The 14,454-nt window shown below is 38.3% G+C and overlaps 1 protein-coding gene and 1 long non-coding RNA gene across 2 annotated transcripts in view; both read left to right on the forward strand.

The window, feature by feature from the left end:
- Positions 1-2,260: 2,260 nt before the first annotated feature.
- The window catches only part of STRAP (serine/threonine kinase receptor associated protein), a 21,365-nt gene continuing 9,171 nt past the window's right edge, over positions 2,261-14,454 (forward strand). Inside the window, exons 1-5 of the mRNA XM_032253740.1 lie at positions 2,261-3,077; positions 3,802-3,937; positions 10,544-10,625; positions 11,215-11,287; positions 14,026-14,122. Coding sequence (XP_032109631.1) covers positions 2,966-3,077; positions 3,802-3,937; positions 10,544-10,625; positions 11,215-11,287; positions 14,026-14,122 — 500 coding nt within the window. The 5' untranslated portion in view covers positions 2,261-2,965. The remainder of the gene's footprint in view (positions 3,078-3,801; positions 3,938-10,543; positions 10,626-11,214; positions 11,288-14,025; positions 14,123-14,454) is intronic.
- On the forward strand, positions 6,574-9,001 carry LOC116533850. The gene is made up of 2 exons (XR_004261471.1): positions 6,574-7,509; positions 7,792-9,001. It is a non-coding gene; the product is annotated as an uncharacterized LOC116533850 (long non-coding RNA).

A 14,454-nucleotide genomic window follows, 5' to 3' on the forward strand; every position in this document is an offset into this window, starting at 1 on the left:
AGGCTGAAGTGCAGTGGCGGAAACTGGGCATATTGCAGCCTTGGACTCCTGGGCTCAAGAGTTCCTCCTGCCTCAGTGTCCTGTGCAGCTAGGATCACAGGCACGTACCACCATGCCCATTTTTTTTTTATTTTTATTTTTTGTAGAGCCTGGGTCTCACTTTGTTGCTCAGGCTGGTCTTGAACTCCTGGGCTCAAGTGATCCTTCTGTCTCAGACTCCCAAAGTGCTGGGAGCTAGAATTACAGGCATGAGCCACCACATCTTGCCTCTTTTCTTTATAACCTCTAAAACAATTTCTAATCACAGATTTACAACTTTCTTTAGAACATTTACACATTTTAACATTACCTGAACATCTAGTACGATGCTATATTGAAGAGGCAGTAGCAATCACCTCTGTCTTGTACTTAACCTAATACAGAATGCTTTCGGAGTTTCACTATTAGGTGTGGGACTTCAGATACTCTATCAGGTTAAAAAAATTCCCTTCTATTTCTAGCGTCTACAAGTTCTTATAAGTGAAAGACTGCTGAATTCTATCAAAAACTTTTCATACATCTTTTGATGATTTTTCTCCTTTAACTCTTAATATTGTTAATTATATCAAGTACATTAACCTGTCTTCTGATATTAAATTGACCTTGAAGCCCACACAATTGGTCATAAAACATAATACTCTTAGAACTCAGAATCTAAATGTACAGGAAGCAATACATTCTTTAGAGCCAAAGCAGGTACCATAACTTACCAGTTATATTCTTATCTACACACAATGAGCAATAAATGAACATTTATCAGTATTTAACTGACCAGTTGTGTCGTTTGGAGTGGGTCTTTGATTTACCTCCATCAGTAATGCAACAATCTATTTAATCAGTCAACAGTCATGCTGAGCATTCACTAAATGCCATTCACTTTACTGGCACTAGAGTACAGATGACAAAGCCATAACCATTGCCGTTAAGGAGCTCATAAGTGTGTGAATGGTGTGTATGTGTGAGACAATAGAGTGAGGTTGGCACAAAGGAGGAGTCGAACAAAATAAAATAAAAAGCATATAGTAAGTGCTTTACTGTAAGTGAATGAACAAGTAGTAAGGAAAAAGAATGGAGACACATTTCAAGTTCTCAATTTGTTTGACTTGAATCTTACAGATGGTGTTTGCTGCAAAAAGATGAAGGAAATATTCACAAACATTTATGTTGATGAAATATTTATTGGTATGTGCCAAGACGTTTTGACCCTCGGGATAAAGTACTAAAGAAAACACAAAAATCCCTGTTGTATTGGGCTTACATTCTAACAATAAACAACCTGCCCAGAGAAAAGGCCTCTCTCCTGGCTAGGAAACTGTATGAATAATGAACAGCTCTGGTCGTTACACAGAGCCACAGTGGGCTGCCTGCTGCAGACAATATCTGAGTTTCTGTTTATATTTAAATATTCTTTTAACATTTCTATTTTTGTTCATGTATTTAATTTGCAAATTATCACCCATATATATACATACATACATCGTATCAAAAGATGTGTAAAAGTTTTTGATAGAATTCAGCAATCATTCACTTATGAGTGCAGGCTCACTTTATCGAGGACAGTATTTCACCAAAAAAATTGGGGAATCTACAACTCTAGAGTTCTCCAAAGTCAACCAAGGAAAAAGTAACTTGAATTTAACCGCATTTAAAACCACTTAGTATCGACGCCTACAACACTAGCAGCATAGGAAAATTTACACAGCAGGAGATGGCTGGGGAATTTTTTTTTTTGAGACGGAGTTTCGCTCTTGTTACCCAGGCTGGAGTGCAATGGCGCGATCTCGGCTCACCGCAACCTCCGCCTCCTGGGTTCAGGCAAGTCTCCTGCCTCAACCTCCTGAGTAGCTGGGATTACAGACACGCGCCACCATGCCCAGCTAATGTTTTGTATTTTTAGTAGAGACGGGGTTTCACCATGTTGACCAGGATGGTCTCGATCTCTTGACCTCGTGATCCACCCGCCTAGGCCTCCCAAAGTGCTGGGATTACAGGTGTGAGCCACCGCGCCCGGCCGGGAATTTTTTTTTTAAGACAGGGTCTCGCTCTGTTGCTCAGGCCGGAGTGCAGTGGCTCGACCACCGCTCACTGTGGCCTCGACCGCTTGGGCTCCAGTAATCCTCCCACCTCAGCCTCCCAAGTAGGTGGGACCACAGGTGCCACCACGCCAAGCCCGTATATAGTTTTTAAATAAGGCAAAATGCAAAAAATGTTGCTAGACAGTGTTCGCTGGTTTGGGCCATCAATGGGAGCGGCTCCAGTGTCCGTCTAGATGATCAGATGCCCAGCACAGTCCTCAGCAAGGCTGCACGGCAGGCACACGGCAGCCGCTGATCCACGGGCTTATGGGAGTGGAAACGGCTTTCAACTCGGCCGCGAGCCTGGGCGTTCTGACCCGCTAGAGCTCGGGGCGAGGGACCCCACCCCGGTGCCTAGAGCGCCTCCAGGCGCCTGCCGTAGACGGCGTGGGCCAGCGCTAGTGGCCCGACAAGCACTCAACCGGCTCCTGCACCTTTTCTTACTTCTCGCTGTTTCTTCAAGTTACTTCTACCCTGCGAGCCTGCCCGCCCGCCAATCGTCACTTCCGGCGGGTGCTCAGCATCATTTACGTCGTCACTTCCTGTCGATGCCGGTGTGGACGCCGTGAATCGTGGCTGGGTCGGTTCTCCGCTTCTCCCCATCCCCTACTTTCCTCCCTCCCTCCCTTTCCCTCCCTCGTCGACGGTTGCTCGCCCGTCGCAGACTCCCTGACCCCTCCCTCACCCCTTCCTAACCTCCGTGCCACCGGATTGCCCTCCTTTTCCTGTTTCCCAGCCCAGCCCCAGTGTCAGGGCGGGGGCCTGGAGGAGCCAGAGGCGCTGCAGCAGACGAGAGAAAAGACAACGACGACCCTCGGCTCGCCAGTCCGGTCGCTGGGTTCGCCGCCGCCATGGCAATGAGACAGACTCCGCTCACCTGCTCTGGCCACACGCGGCCCGTAGTTGATTTGGCCTTCAGTGGCATCACGCCTTATGGGTATTTCTTAATCAGCGCTTGCAAAGGTGAGCAAGGCCTCTGATCCTCGTCCCCAACGGCTGGGACTGGGCTGAAAGGGATTGGGACCCGCAAGCTCCAGTGCTGAAGCGCGGGGTGGGGGCGGGGGGGCGGGGAGGGAACGCTGTTAACCTCTGAAGTGAGGGCCAACACTGGAGGTCCGGTGGAGAAAGCAGTGTGTTGGAGAATCCGCAACTGGAGCTGAGAGGCCTCTGGACGCTTTTGTAGAGACTATTACCTCCAACTAAGATCTCTCTCCTTGTTTTCTTTTTATTGCTATTTTTGGAGGAGCTGGACAGCACTTGCCTAGACTCTCGGGACAACGTTGTAAATAGCTTTCAAGGATTTGGAAAGGAGAAATTAGGCCAGGCCGTACAATACCTTATGAAGACGTTCGCTCTTGTCTCACTGGATATTCCTTTGTGGCATTAGCCTCATTTTCAAATGGGAAACTGAGATTTAGGTTAAGATGTTTGTCCAAATTAAGACTCAAGTCTAGATTGTTTTGACGCAGATCAGTATTCCCACCGAATTACAGATGCTTTTCAGAGAGAATGATCTGTTCAGCTCTTCAGTTAATTTATTTCTGGACATTCCTTAGTGACTTCAGTGGGCGGTTAAATAGCTGAAATAATTTTTCCACTTTGTCATTGAACATCATTGTATATTTACATTTGAATCTTAGACTTTAATCTGAACTTTAAATCACATGTTTTAAAAAATATTTTCTAGATGGTAAACCTATGCTACGCCAGGGAGATACAGGAGACTGGATTGGAACATTTTTGGGTCATAAAGGTGCTGTTTGGGGTGCAACACTGAATAAGGATGCCACCAAAGCAGCTACAGCAGCTGCAGATTTCACAGCGTAAGTGTAGCCAAGATGGCTAACGTTGGTGTTCTCTGTAGATTGTGTCCAGAAATAATGAAAAACTTCAACCTCAGATATTCATAAAATTCTGAATCACTGGCTGCCATGTGGAATGCCAGATGTTTGAGCTCATCAAAATTCCATTGTGGTCCTGTGTGCTTCTTTGTTTTCAGTGGTTCTCAAAATTTTCAGAGGCTTAAATGACTTATTCCTTATGTTTTGATTAAGACTCAGGAATCTGCGTTAACAAACACTCCAGATAATGATTGTTGATCTCCTTTATGAATGCTGCTCTGTATGTACTCCTTAGTGATATTATCCTACATGGATGGCCTTAGGTTTTTATTTCAATCCCAGTTTTTGTTAACTGGCTTTAGGCTTTTTGACACTCATCGTGTCAAACAAACAAACAAAAAACTCAACTTCTCTTCATTTCCTAAGTTTTGAAAGGTTGAAATGTAAAGCATTCTTGATTTTCCCTTACATCTAGATTATCATCATTTTTTGAGTTTTCCAGTGGGATGTCTCTTGATTACAGTGTTCCTCCATGTAGTATCTGCTGCCTTAGTTCAGGATCATTTTTAACTTTCTTCCAGTAGTTTCTTTTCCTCCTTTTCGTATTCCATATTGCTGTCAGTTGTTTTCCTAAAAACATATTTGATCATGTCACTTCTCTACCTAATGATTTTCCTGTCTTCCCTTTGCAATTTTAGTATTTCATGACCTTTGGTATACATTAGAATACTAGGAGAGCTTTTCAAATATTCAAATGTATGTGTCCCAGAAATTCGGATTAAAAATTTTTTTTTGGCTTTTTACTATATGTGTGTGTGTGTGTGTGTGTGTGTGTGTGTGTGTGTGTGTAGTGTGTGTATTTATACTTTTTGCTACATGCAAAAATATTTTTTAATACTTTTTACTGTACAGACACTAGCTGTGTTTCCCAGGCTGTCTTAAAACTCTTGGCCTCCATGCCTCAGCCTCTCAAAGAGCTGGGATTACAGGGGTGAACTACCATGCCTGGCACAGAAGTTCTGGTTTGATTAGGCTGAGGATGGAGTACTGAATACTGATCATTGGTGGTCTTTTTTCTTTCTTTTCTTTCCTATGTGCAGCCTTAGAATCGCTGACCTGAAGGACACACTTCAGTTGTTGACACTTTACAGTTTGCTTCTTCCTAGTTCATCAGCATTATCTTCTGGCCCTGCACACCACAAACCCTGCAATCTAGTTATACTAAACTTATTGTTGCCAGAATATACCTTACCTGTTCTGACTTTTGACTGTTAATTATGTTATTAAACTGACTTGCAGTGGCCCTCTTTGCCTTTTTTGGGAATGTATCATATTTTATAAATCTTGCTATCTCCAGTTCCTACTTGGTATTTGTAACTTAGGAATTTGACACTTCATTGTTTAAACTGATGAAGGTAATATCAAGAACTGTTGTACATACACAGGTTTATTAGACTTAAGAGGCTAGAGAGTGCAAGTATTATTGATTATTTATTTATCTATTTATTTTTGAGCAAGAGTCTCGCTCTGTGCCCAGGCTGAAGTGCAGTGGCGTGATCTCAGCTCACTGCAATCTCTGCCTCCCAGGTTTCAAGTGATTCTCCCGCCTCAGCCTCCTAAGTAGCTGAGACTACAGGTGCCTGCCACCACATGTGGCTAGTTTTTGTATTGTCAATAGAGACGGAATTTTGCTGTGTTGGCCAGGCTGGTCTCGAACTCCTGACCTAAAGTGATCTGCCTATCTTGACCTCCCAAAGTGCTGGGATTACGGGTATGAGAGCCATCGTTCCTGGCCTTTATTTATTTTTTTAACAGAATCTCACACTAAGGAGTAATTGTAAATGTGCTGCCTCCTTCATTTTAGGTAAATTAAACATACCAGTTGTAGAATGAAAAAAATCAAGGTAGATTGATTTTAGTGGTGGATACAGACTGTATGCTCTTCTTTGTTGAAACAGCATTGTTTTTATGCTTTCTTAACATTTCAAGTCTCAATGTCTGTGTTTACAAGTGGTATTAAGAGCATGAAGGTTAGAGCCAGATGACTTGTATTTGAATTGGTGACCTCAGACACTTTATTTAACCTTTCTTTTTCTTTCATGGTACCTACCTCATTGGTTCGTTATGAATATTAAATAATATGTTTCAGATACTTAGAACATTGCCTGAAGTCTATTAAGTCTATGAAAGTGTTACATATGTAAAGTAACAATGATAGCTACCACTAAACTATTACCACCCACACTTGATCAAAATCATATATTATTTTGAAACTAATATGGCTAAAGCCTTGAAACATTTGGTTCATATAAGGAAGGTTGAGTGGATTTAAATGTCAAGAAAGAAGATTTTTGTGATTTTTTTTTTTCTTCTTCTCAGTTAAGGCTTTAGGTGCTGTGTTAGAGTGGAAAATAATAACAAACATTGGCGCTAGTGGGGCATGCATTCATGTGCTTAACTATGCTGTGTATTTCCAGTTTGATCATCATAGGATTTCTTGTTTGTTTTTTTGAAACAGGGTCTTAGGTGCCTAGGCTGGAGTGCAATGGCGTGATCATAGCTCACTGCAGCCTCTACCTCCCAGTCTCAAGCAGTCCTCCAACCTCAGCCTCCTGAGTAGTGACCACAGGCATGTACTACTGTGCTTGGCTAATCTTTGTATTTTTTGTAGAGACAGGGCTTTGCCATGTTGTCCAGGTTGGTGTTGAACACCTGGGCTCAAGCGATCTGCCCACCATGGCAGGATGTTTCTTAAACCTCGATTTTCTGTAAAATGGGACTAAGACCCATGAGATTATTGGAGAAACAGAGAGATCTTTCTCCACCATATATCCCTGAAGTCCAATATGATCTTTGTCACATAGTAGGTACTCAGTAAATGCTAGTTGAGATTTATTCCTCATTTCTCTATGTCTTGTCTATGGGGTATAAGAATGTGTTTTCGTGTTTGTGTGTGTGTGTGTGTGTGTGTGTGTATTCCAAATGCCAGTTGAGATTTATCCTTCATTTCCTCTATGTCTTGTCTGTGGGGTATAGGAATGTGTTTTCGTGTGTGTGTGTGTGTGTGTGTGTGTGTGTGTGTCCCAAGAAGTTCCTCCCACAGCCTACCTGAGTAGTCATAGTTGGTACAAAGCATTTCTAGAAACATCTTTTTTTTCCTTCACTCTTAAATTTCTTGGAAAACTCATTTATGTTGTGGTTATCTAGAAGTGGATTTTGGTCCTGTTTCTTGGGGAGAAATTCAGCAGAATAGGTCTGTGGACTATTGTAGCATGTTATCTTAAGAATTTGGGCAATTGAGCCCAGTGTTGAGTACAGTGTCCCCAAAACACCATCTTTGTATCTGTTTGGGAAGAGTGCCAAAATAAAGACAGTTCTGTGCTGTGCTGCCAAGAGTGCTTAAGTAGATCTGCGATTGGGCCCAGGGGTTTATAGGTAATCAAAGTATATCACTCTTTCTTGTAAAGCCAATAGAAATGTCTAATTTTAATTTTAATAAGGTTTTTGACAAATCAAAAATGGTATCTCCTAGATGACTTGGTCAACATGTTAAGGTAGAGGTTGCAGTAAGCCAGGATCACACCATTGCACTCCAGCCTGGGTGAAAAGAACGAAACTCTGTCAAAAATAAAAAATAGTACAATGAGACATAATAAGTTGTCATTAGTTTAAAATAATGGATTATAAGACAGTATTTGCAAACCTCATGGTAACCTCAAAGCAAAAAACATACGATAGAGCTGGGCATGGTGGCTCATGCCTGTAATTCCAGCACTTTGGGAGACCGAGCTGGGAGGATCACTTGAGCCCAGAAAAAAAAAAGAAAAAATGTTAAGGTAGTTAGGCAATTTTTAAAAAATCTTAAATGGGTTTAAATAAGCAAGTTAAGCAGCTCCTATTATGAGACTTATGGTAAGTTCATTCTGAGGATACAAAAAGTTAATCAGACAAGATTATGTGCAAGAAACTGGGGCTATAAGAGGTATCAGTAGTTTGAGGAGATGACAAGTACTTCATGAGATGTGAGGAAAATAAGTGTTGGAGGGTTAGCTGCTGAAAGGACATTGTTAATGGCGCTTTACTGTCTTGATTTGAGGTCTGCTGCCAACTAATACATATCAGTTTCTTTCCTGGAGATTGAATAATACATTAGTAAATATTTAGGTTAGATGCATTTTAGGACTCTTAACTGTGAATAATGGAAATATGTCAGAGTTAGTACATGCCCTATTAGAAAATATCATGCCTCTATTTTAGTACTAAAATAAATCCTGTTTCTAAATACGAGACATCCTGTTTCTAAATAGGAGGAAAAACTACAGACACATTACTTCTTGTTAATATTACTACTTTGGTCACTCCAACTCTGTCCTCACCAGTGAATAGACACAGTCTAAGCAGATCTTAAGATTTTAGAGCTGGCATGATGGCATTAGACTGTAGCTACTTAGGTGACAGAGGTAGAAGGATCTTGAGACCAGGAGTTCAAATGTAGCTTGGGCAATATAGCAAGACTCTGTCTCTAAAAAAAGAGGTTTTAAGCTTACGGAAGATTACTTAATATGCTTGAAATTAGCATATATAAAGATATTGCCCAGATTTCTTTTGAGACTTGTGAATAACTAAAATAGTAATTTTAGATACATTTGTTGTTTTCTTCACTTTTGATGCCTCTGTCATTCTAATACTTGTGAACTCTTAACACAACCATGAAGTGCATTTCCCTGTGATTAAGGATATATGTAAACAAAACACAAGGCAAAATTAAGCATAGTAATAAGTGTAAGTGGAGTTCTGTGGCAGAGCAGAAAGGAATGGTTAATTACTGGAGTTGAGAATAAATAGGTTTAAAGAAAAGATAGCATTTGAAATGAGCCCTGAGAGTGAGTAGAACTTTAATAGCTAAGAATGTAAAATACAGACTTAAGAGAACAATATGAATAAGAACATAGGAGCCTAGAAGAAAATACATAAGTTATTTGAAGAATAGTTTATAATTTGATGTGGCTAGATTCAGAGAAACAATACAAAATGAGGTTGCGGGGGCAGAGAGTTGTATTGGAATGAGAGAGAGAGGAGCAGGTTTCCTGTGCAAAGAGAAATGAATACTGGGGAGTTTACTAGCAAAATTACTTATAGTTGTCATTATTTCTTTTAAAACGTATTTATTCAGCCACTCATGTGACCCACATTATTATAATAGTGCAAGCTTTGGTAGTGTATCATCAGAATTCCTGTTAGATGGTCTCGTATTTATTAACCACACTACACATGCTATTAATGCTTATCTGGATTTTCCCTTCTTTTCCTCCTGATACATTTCTCTTTGCTTCTTCAGATGGCTAGCTCTGTTACATAGATTTTCTGGACAATATCTAAGTGCTTTTTTTTTTTAGTTTTTATAGCCATATATATTTGTCTTTTAATTATATTTCTTAACTGTGTTATTTAATGCATGTTTTTCTCCTCAGCTAAAGCTCTGCTAGGGCAGGAACCTACTGCGGGATGTTTTTTGTCTCCCATTTGTGCCTTAGCACTAAGTTTAGAATGATACATCTTTAATATACTTTATTATGTATTTATTAGGTAGACAAAGGAAAAGATATTTCTTGCTTTTCTCTGCTTTTTTTCCGCCTCTACCATTTTATTTCCCACTGTGTTCCTAAAAATAAATACCAATTGCATTCAAGTGGAAATCTCTGTGGAACACAGCTTCTTTACTCTTAGCAATTCTTTTCCCTGTCTGCAAAGTTTTCTTGTTGATTTTTCACTGACCTGTTCTGATCTAAAATCAACTTTTTTTTTTCCTTATTTAAGCTTTTTTATTTGGGGGAACCCTTTTAGAGTAATTTTGTAAAGCATTTTTCAACTATTACGTGCCTGGAATATACACACATACATGTATGTATACCTACAACCACCAGGTATTTTGAGGCGGGGTGGGTCAGAAAAAACGAATGTAAATATTAAAATTATCTTACAGCATTTAATCAAAGGCTGATACTTTGGGGGAAGTTAACTGTACTACAGTATGAAAATTTAAGTCAGCTTTGAAGAAAAGATGAGGTGGGAATTGTCTCTCCACTATCTTAATTTAAAATTTTACTTAACCTGTACAAAGGGTTTTCATTCCCCTGTAAAATTTTTAATGATTTCTGTTTATTTTTTATTTTTTGTTGTGCATTTGAATGGAAATAGAGAGAAAATTGGCATGGTGAAACTAAAAATTGTTTAAAATACATTACATGCTTGCTAAAGGGATATTATGGCTATCAGCTAAAATAAAAGTAGGATGGGTTGGTTCATGAATCTTACTTAAATTGTTAATATCTTTTCTACTGTCAAAGAAAATTAGATTAGTTATAAAGTCTTTACAGAGAAATTTCTTTTCCCTTAAGCTTGTTTAAATATTTTATCAAATGAAGCCTGTGAGGGATATTAGAGTTAAAGGAGGTTTATAATACATTTATGTAACATTTCATATATCAAACTTATTTGGTACTCATCAATATTATAATTGTATTTATACTTTTAATGTATTAATATTGAGTAAGATTTATCCTACTAATTTTCCTTTTTTACTTTTAGCAAAGTGTGGGATGCTGTCTCAGGAGATGAATTGATGACCCTGGCTCATAAACACATTGTCAAGACTGTTGATTTCACACAGGTACCAGAAAATGAAATTTATTTTAGCGAGTTAAGTTCCTATTATACAGTGTGATAATGCTTTTATATTTGATTGGTGCGTATATTTGATTTATACATTTTGTGTGGAATATTTGTTATTTCTTGGTTCATATTTGATTTGATTGTATATGAAGTTCTATGAATTTGTTTCATGGTTAATCCTGTCAAGCTTTTAAGATAACGGTGGAACAAGTACCAGTCCTTCAATAATAGCAAAAAACATCTGAAAAGCTCAGTAACCTTTCCCAACTACTTATAGAAGGGAGAAGATAAATATGAAGTAATCACAAAAGGACCTCTCAGGAGGGAGAAGAGTAGGATCGGGCAGAATGAAATAATTCACCTATATGTAGTGTAGTGTGACATTTTGGTCTGGAAAGCTTAAAAGGCTTGGCAGTTACAAGAAGGGCAGCTGTTCCACCGCTTCTTTCAGAAGTAATTGGTTATGTCCTGCATCTCTTTGTAATGTCTGTGAGCTAGATTTTGATTTTATTTGGTGTTGAAGAAGTTTGAAAGAGAAATAACTATTAAAATGGTTACTCTCTTAACGTTTTACTTTGTGTTTTCAGGATAGTAATTATTTGTTAACCGGGGGACAGGATAAACTGTTACGCATCTATGACTTAAACAAACCTGAAGCAGGTAAGCATAATTTATGCATCACCTTGTAGTTTTATTTCCTTTTAATTTAAATAACTGATTAAAGGATTTCATGCTCAGTACTCAAATTTGAAAAATATAATCAGAAAGAAGAAAATTAAAACATAATTCATCAGTTTTTGGTTTATAAACTTTGTCTTTTTTTTCCCTGCACAGTTTTTAAAAAATGAGTTCGCTACGTTGCTCTTGTATAACCTTCTTCCAAATTGAAAATTTATTGTGGCGAATTTTTACCATTAAGTTTTAAAACAGTGCAGAACAGTGTTACTATTTCTTGGTACAAAAGAGTGGTTACTTATATAGAGAGTGGTGATGGTGAGAATTCTCAGTTGTACACATATTGCCTAGATTTTTGAAGCATGTAAATATATTAGCTATTCAAAAGAATTTTTAAAAATCTGCAATGACAGTTTTTTTCACGTCACTAAATAGTCTATGAGCTATTTGTAAGGACTTTCTGGTTTTCCATCCTGTGGATATATCATCGGTGAATTAACTAGTTTCCTGTTTTGGCCTGTTTGGGCTATTTACAAATTTTAAATATTAAAAGCAGTATTTTTGCTAAATATCCTTGTAGTTGCAAATATTTTCACAATGATTTCTTTATGATAATTAAGCAAAAGTAGAATTGGTGGGACAAAGAGGAGTAGAATTGTTGGAACGTGGCTGGGCACAGTGGCTCACGCCTGTAATCCCAGCACTTTGGGAGGCCGAGGCTAGCAGATCACCTGCGGTCAGGAGTTTGATACCAGCCTGGCCAACATGGTGAAACCCCGTCTCTACTAAAAGTACAAAAAAATTAGCTGGGCATGATGGTGGGCACCTGTAATTCCCAGCTACCTGGTAGGCTGAGACAGGAGCATACTTTGAACCTGGGAGGCAGAGGTTGCAGTGAACCGAGATCATGACATTGTACTCCAGGCTAGGGTACAAGAGTGAAACTCCTCAAAAAAAAAAAAATGAATTGTTGGAAGCCATTGATAGATACTACCAAAATGTCTCCAACAAAGTATAAGTGTATATATATGTATCTATACCCAACATGTTTTAGTAAACACTGGTAACTAACTTTATCTTTGTCAATTTAGTAGAAGAAAATAATTCTGTGGTATCAATATGAATATTCATGAGATTAAAATGATGTTGAATACCATTTTAATGTACTTCCTTCTTTATGAAATAACTGCCTGTCTATACCGTTTGCCTATTTATCTCTTGTGTTATTCATGTTTTTCTTACTGGTTTTTAAAGTTTCTTTATTGAATTCTAATTTATCATTTGCTTTTAAATTTTGTTAAGGTGGTTTTATGGTATATACGTTTTAAAAATTTTGATGATGAAATCCTTTATGCATTCTCTGATTTTACAAAAACATGGGTATCTTCCCCTGTCCACATATTCACCTTTATTTTATAATATTTTAATCATTTCCCTCACCATATGTATACTTAGCTATCAAAACATGGCAGTCATAATTTTGTTTTATTATATATTTGGTATCTTTCAAATTTGATTATGTGGGCATTTATGTAGTCATAAATCTATAAAATTTAAGAGAATCAGAACTGCATTGAAAAGTAAGCAGTTATTCTGTTGAGATACCTTCCATTTCTGAGAGCTTTTAAAAATATTTTACATTTTTAAAATATCTTATTTTAACTAAGTGTTAGGGTAGTTTGTTATGAAAACATTTTTAAGATGAGGAAACAAACTGCATTTACAGATTTTTTTAATTCTCCATTGTATGTAGGAGTTTTTTCTCCTTTCTTTTTTGATAAATGTATGCCAAAACATAGCAAAATACTCTGACCTCATTTAATCTGTGACCTCATTCAACAAAGTAAGATGGTTCAGGGATTGGGTGGACATTTTTCATCTCTTTACCTTTCCCAAAGCTGCTTTTTGAAAGTTACGCTTTCACTGCTTTCACTGTTCTAGTAGCAGAAATGATAGCAACTTCCTGAGGTTTTACTGTGTATCAGGCATCTGTTAAGCACTATTCTCATTTGTAACCATTGTTATTTCATTTTAGAGAAAGGAAATATAGTTAAAAAGTTAAGTAACATGCCCAAAGGTGAAAATAGTGTTGAATGGCATTGCCTCCAGTGTTTGCTTTAGTTCCCAGAGGCAGCAGTGAAGGTTTTTTGAAGTCCTTTGAAAGGATAATTTACAGATTCAAGCTCCCATCCTTTTTTTTTATGCTTTCCTCACAGTGTAGAAACATTTTCTTTGCTGTCCTGCTATTTCCCTTTTCCTTCCAACCCTTATTTCCCGTTAGTTACTACCAATAGCTGCTTGAATGAAGGTCCCAGAGTTAGCATTAGTGCTAAAATCAGTTTAAACTGTCTTGTTCCTGGGTCCAAGTTCTTATTAAATTATGCCACATTAATTATTCTTTTATTTCATGGCAATAGAATATGCTTTTGACTATTATCAGTTGTGCAGTAAATTAGCCTAGAGGGAGTGAGTCCTGCATTCACTCAGCTACATGTTGCAAGTGCGGTAGTTCCTTTGGTCTCTGTCATGCAGGTAAGTTTATGTTCCAATATAGAAAAACTAAGTGTATTCTGTATAAACATCAAGTTTGAATTGGGCTGGGCTTTGAAAAGTTGCAGTCTAATTTAAAATGTGTGTTTAAAAAATATATAATTGTTCCAATTTTGTTCAGTTTAAAAAATCACATATTAACAAATGTGTACTTTAAATCGTTTTATCTCAAGAACCTAAGGAAATTAGTGGTCACACTTCTGGTATAAAAAAAGCTCTGTGGTGCAGTGAAGATAAACAGATTCTTTCTGCTGATGACAAAACTGTTCGGTAAGTAATTTTTCTTTAATAGTTTACAATTTGAGGCCGGGCATGGTGGCTCATGCCTGTAATCCCAGCACTTTGGGAGGCAAGGCAGATGGATCATTTGAGTTAAGGGATACAAGACCGCCTGGCCAATATGGCAAAGCACTGTCTCTACGAAAATTACAAAACTTAGCCAGGCATGGTGGCATACAACTGTAATTCCAGCTATTCGGGAGGTGGAGGCAGGAGAATCACTTGAACCTGGGAGGCGAAGATTTTAGTGAGCTGAGATTGCAACATTGCACTCCAACCAGGGTGACAGAGCAAGACTGTCTCAAAAAAAAAAAAAAAAAAAA

This window comes from Sapajus apella, unplaced genomic scaffold, assembly GCF_009761245.1.
Source record: "Sapajus apella isolate SASKATOON/1434 unplaced genomic scaffold, GSC_monkey_1.0 scaffold84, whole genome shotgun sequence".
In the NCBI taxonomy this organism is placed as follows: domain Eukaryota; kingdom Metazoa; phylum Chordata; class Mammalia; order Primates; family Cebidae; genus Sapajus; species Sapajus apella.